General features: G+C 41.8%; 1 protein-coding gene across 1 annotated transcript; it reads right to left on the bottom strand.

Moving 5' to 3' along the window:
• Positions 1-1,834, bottom strand: LOC131257566 (transcription factor MYB36-like). Its single transcript, XM_058258354.1, has 3 exons — positions 1,672-1,834; positions 1,152-1,281; positions 1-966 (listed from the first exon to the last, which is right to left on the bottom strand). The coding sequence occupies exons 1-3, from the start codon at positions 1,805-1,807 to the stop codon at positions 153-155; spliced, it is 1,080 nt and encodes a 359-aa protein (XP_058114337.1). The 5' UTR covers positions 1,808-1,834; the 3' UTR covers positions 1-152.
• Positions 1,835-2,935: the final 1,101 nt, after the last annotated feature.

Genomic DNA, 2,935 nt, shown 5'->3' on the forward strand with positions numbered 1-2,935 from the left:
CATGACTAGATTTAGTAAGACATCATATGATAATATAACAGTGTTATTCACACAATTTACAACATTATTAGTCTTAAATCTCTCATACTTTTCTCTTTATAGATAGAGAATCCCAAAAACCAATTGCATTCTCCCCATATCAACATCAGTTATCATAGATCATACGCCATCTGATACTGATCATGAAAGATCCCATCAGGCCGAAGAATAGAGTCCGAGTCCCACGAATTTGACGATGAACTAGCTTCGATCTCATTGGCCCACCAAATCATGTTGTCCTTAGTTCCAATCATATCTTTCAAACAATCAAATCCGTAAACTTGCTCTTCCTGCACGGTCCTATAAACAAAGTCATGAAGTTCGGATTGTAGGCCAGAATTCGACGGCTCCTGACTGTTGGGTTTCAAGAACATAGATTGATCTGTGGAGTTGCACCAATTGCCAAAAGCGATGGGACTTGATTGCAAAGAAAACCCTTTTAAGGAATTCTCTAATTCATCTTGATTTTGATTGTTAGCCATTGAATTGGGTTGTGGAGATTCGATCAGAGGTGGAGCTATATCATGGAACTGGCCCACCATCTGGAGAGGTTCGATTTGAGAAATGGAAGCTTGTTGGGTCAGCGTGGTGTTGATGTCGGAAAATTGGGTTTGTAGGATCTTTTCTCCGAGTGCATGGAACTTAGGCCAGAGTGCAGGGTTGTTGTAGAAAGCCAAAGGGCTTTGGAGGCTTTGGAGCTGCATGTGGAGTTGCATTCTTTCAAGGGCTGATGAGGTTAAGGCTGGGGTGTATGTGTTGTTGTCATCGGTCCCATTTGCGTCTTTGGTTTCTTGATTGATGGTGGAGAGGTGGCGAGCTTGTGATTCTTTGCGCCTTCCAAGCAGCTTCTTCTTCAGTCTGGTGTTCCAGTAGTTTTTAATGTCATTATCGGTTCTTCCAGGCAATTGGGCTGCGATTATCGACCACCTGAGAGAAGAAAATTTTGAACACCATCAGGAAGAGAGAGAGAGAGAGAGAGAGAGAGAGAGAGAGAGAGAGAGGCACATGGGTGAGGCCATATCTGAAGACAACATGTGCTCTTCAGCTAATCTACAGTTTGAATTTGTATGGATGTGTGCTGATGAAAGAGGAAGAAAACGAAAGGAAATTACCTGCTCCCAATACTTATGTAGAGGCTACAAATGATGTTGTCTTCTTCCTCGGAGAAGCCTCCATGTTTGATGTTGGGCCTTAAGTAATTCAACCATCTCAGTCTGCAACTCTTCCCACATCTTTTAAGACCTGAATTATTGATCATGAAAACCCCAAATAAGTCTTTTCTGTCCCCTTAATTAGAGAAGAAGAAAGAACGATTTTTTTTACTTATAGTCACTTCATCTCTCTCTCTCTCTCTCTCTCTCTCTCTCTCTCTCTCTCTCTCTCTCTCTCTCTCTCTCTCATGCATAGATTTGATGGCTTTGATCATTGGGTACCTTCAAAATCTGTAGAATATGAATATTTTTGGAAATTGGGCACATCAAAATCTCTATTTTGATTGTTTTGCTTATTGGGTGCCCTCTCTCTCTCTCTCTCTCTCTCTCTCTCTCTCTCTCTCTCTCTCACACACACACACACACACACACACACACACGCACGCACGCACGCACACGAACATAAGGATATGGTTCTTACCAATCTTGTGAGGAAGAGCAATCCAGTTTCCACCAGTGCCATATTGCTCTATGTATGCCTTCAGCTTAGCATCTTCTTCAGGCGACCATGGACCCTTCTTCACATTATCTTTGTCACAGCAAGGAGCTCTTCCCATCTCTCTCTCTCTCTCTCTCTCTCTCTCTCTCTCACCAACTGCTCATTAAGAAAATTCAGGACTCAGGTGAAGAAAAATCGAGGAAGCAGACCTGAGTTTTATAGGAAGAAGAAAACGCAAGGTCTGTGATGTGATGCTTATGAGGACAAAATACCCACACCTCACCCCCTATCTTCTCCCTACTTTTCAACGTTTTTCATCGCCTAGGGTTTATACAAAATCATACACATACAATCTTCACATCTTATGTTGGTCGTGCACCACCTTTTTCATATCTCCATCTGTCCCATCTCATCCACCCTAGAAATAGGATGCATTCAACTCAATCCAGCCTGTCTGTATCTCAGGCCCCATTATGGATGGGTTATACCTCAAAATTCGTATTTGATCATACGGTTCTAGCTGTGCAATTGACAGCTAAGAAATGGACGGCTGGATTCCAAATTCAACCAGAAAAATCAGATGCCTAATCATCCAATCATAACCATTGTGGGTTTTGATCCATCCACAGATCCCTGTAATTTGATGGATATGAATTCGTGCATATGTATGTTAATTGCTCAAATGCACAAGACACCGTTCGATTTAGACGCCTATCACAGGCGGATCGGGTCAGGTTGAGGTTCAAATCGAGCCCGACCCGACCTTAACAAGACCCCATTTGCAACCTGACCCGACCTGAACCCAACTGAAGTTCCTCCATTCTCTACTTTGAACTGAACCGTAATTGACCTGACACCCCCAATACATGTGATTACTCCCTCCAACCCTAATGTGACCCGAGGACCCAAACAACTTGACCCAACCTCATCAAAACACAGTAGTTACATTAAAATGGTGCTAAGGTATATCCTCTATCCATCGTGCCCCTTTGAATGTGGCCCTTCTAATACATGGGCCATTCGATCATATAAGTTAATAATATATATTGGAAAATTTTCAGGCGACCTTAGAGTGTGTTTGATTTTTCCCTCAACGGTAATTATCTTATAAATGAGTAATGATTATTTACTTAGGTAATTACTTGTATCTTTCTCAGTGCAGACAATTACGACCTACTTTTCTAACATTAAAATTGAGAAATTTATGAAATAAATATGGGCTCACCGTGATATATATGGCTTATCC

This window comes from Magnolia sinica, chromosome 10 (assembly GCF_029962835.1).
Source record: "Magnolia sinica isolate HGM2019 chromosome 10, MsV1, whole genome shotgun sequence".
NCBI lineage: Eukaryota > Viridiplantae > Streptophyta > Magnoliopsida > Magnoliales > Magnoliaceae > Magnolia > Magnolia sinica.

What these genes read in the sequence shown, in the direction of transcription:
- LOC131257566 (XM_058258354.1), bottom strand. Translation starts at nt 1,807, where the DNA reads ATGGGAAGAGCTCCTTGCTGTGACAAAGATAATGTGAAGAAGGGTCCA. An exon ending in TGCTCTTCCTCACAAGATTG is followed by an intron (nt 1,282 to 1,671) that starts GTAAGAACCATA and finishes TCAATAATTCAG; the next exon opens with GTCTTAAAAGATGTGGGAAG. An exon ending in TACATAAGTATTGGGAGCAG is followed by an intron (nt 967 to 1,151) that starts GTAATTTCCTTT and finishes TTCTTCTCTCAG; the next exon opens with GTGGTCGATAATCGCAGCCC.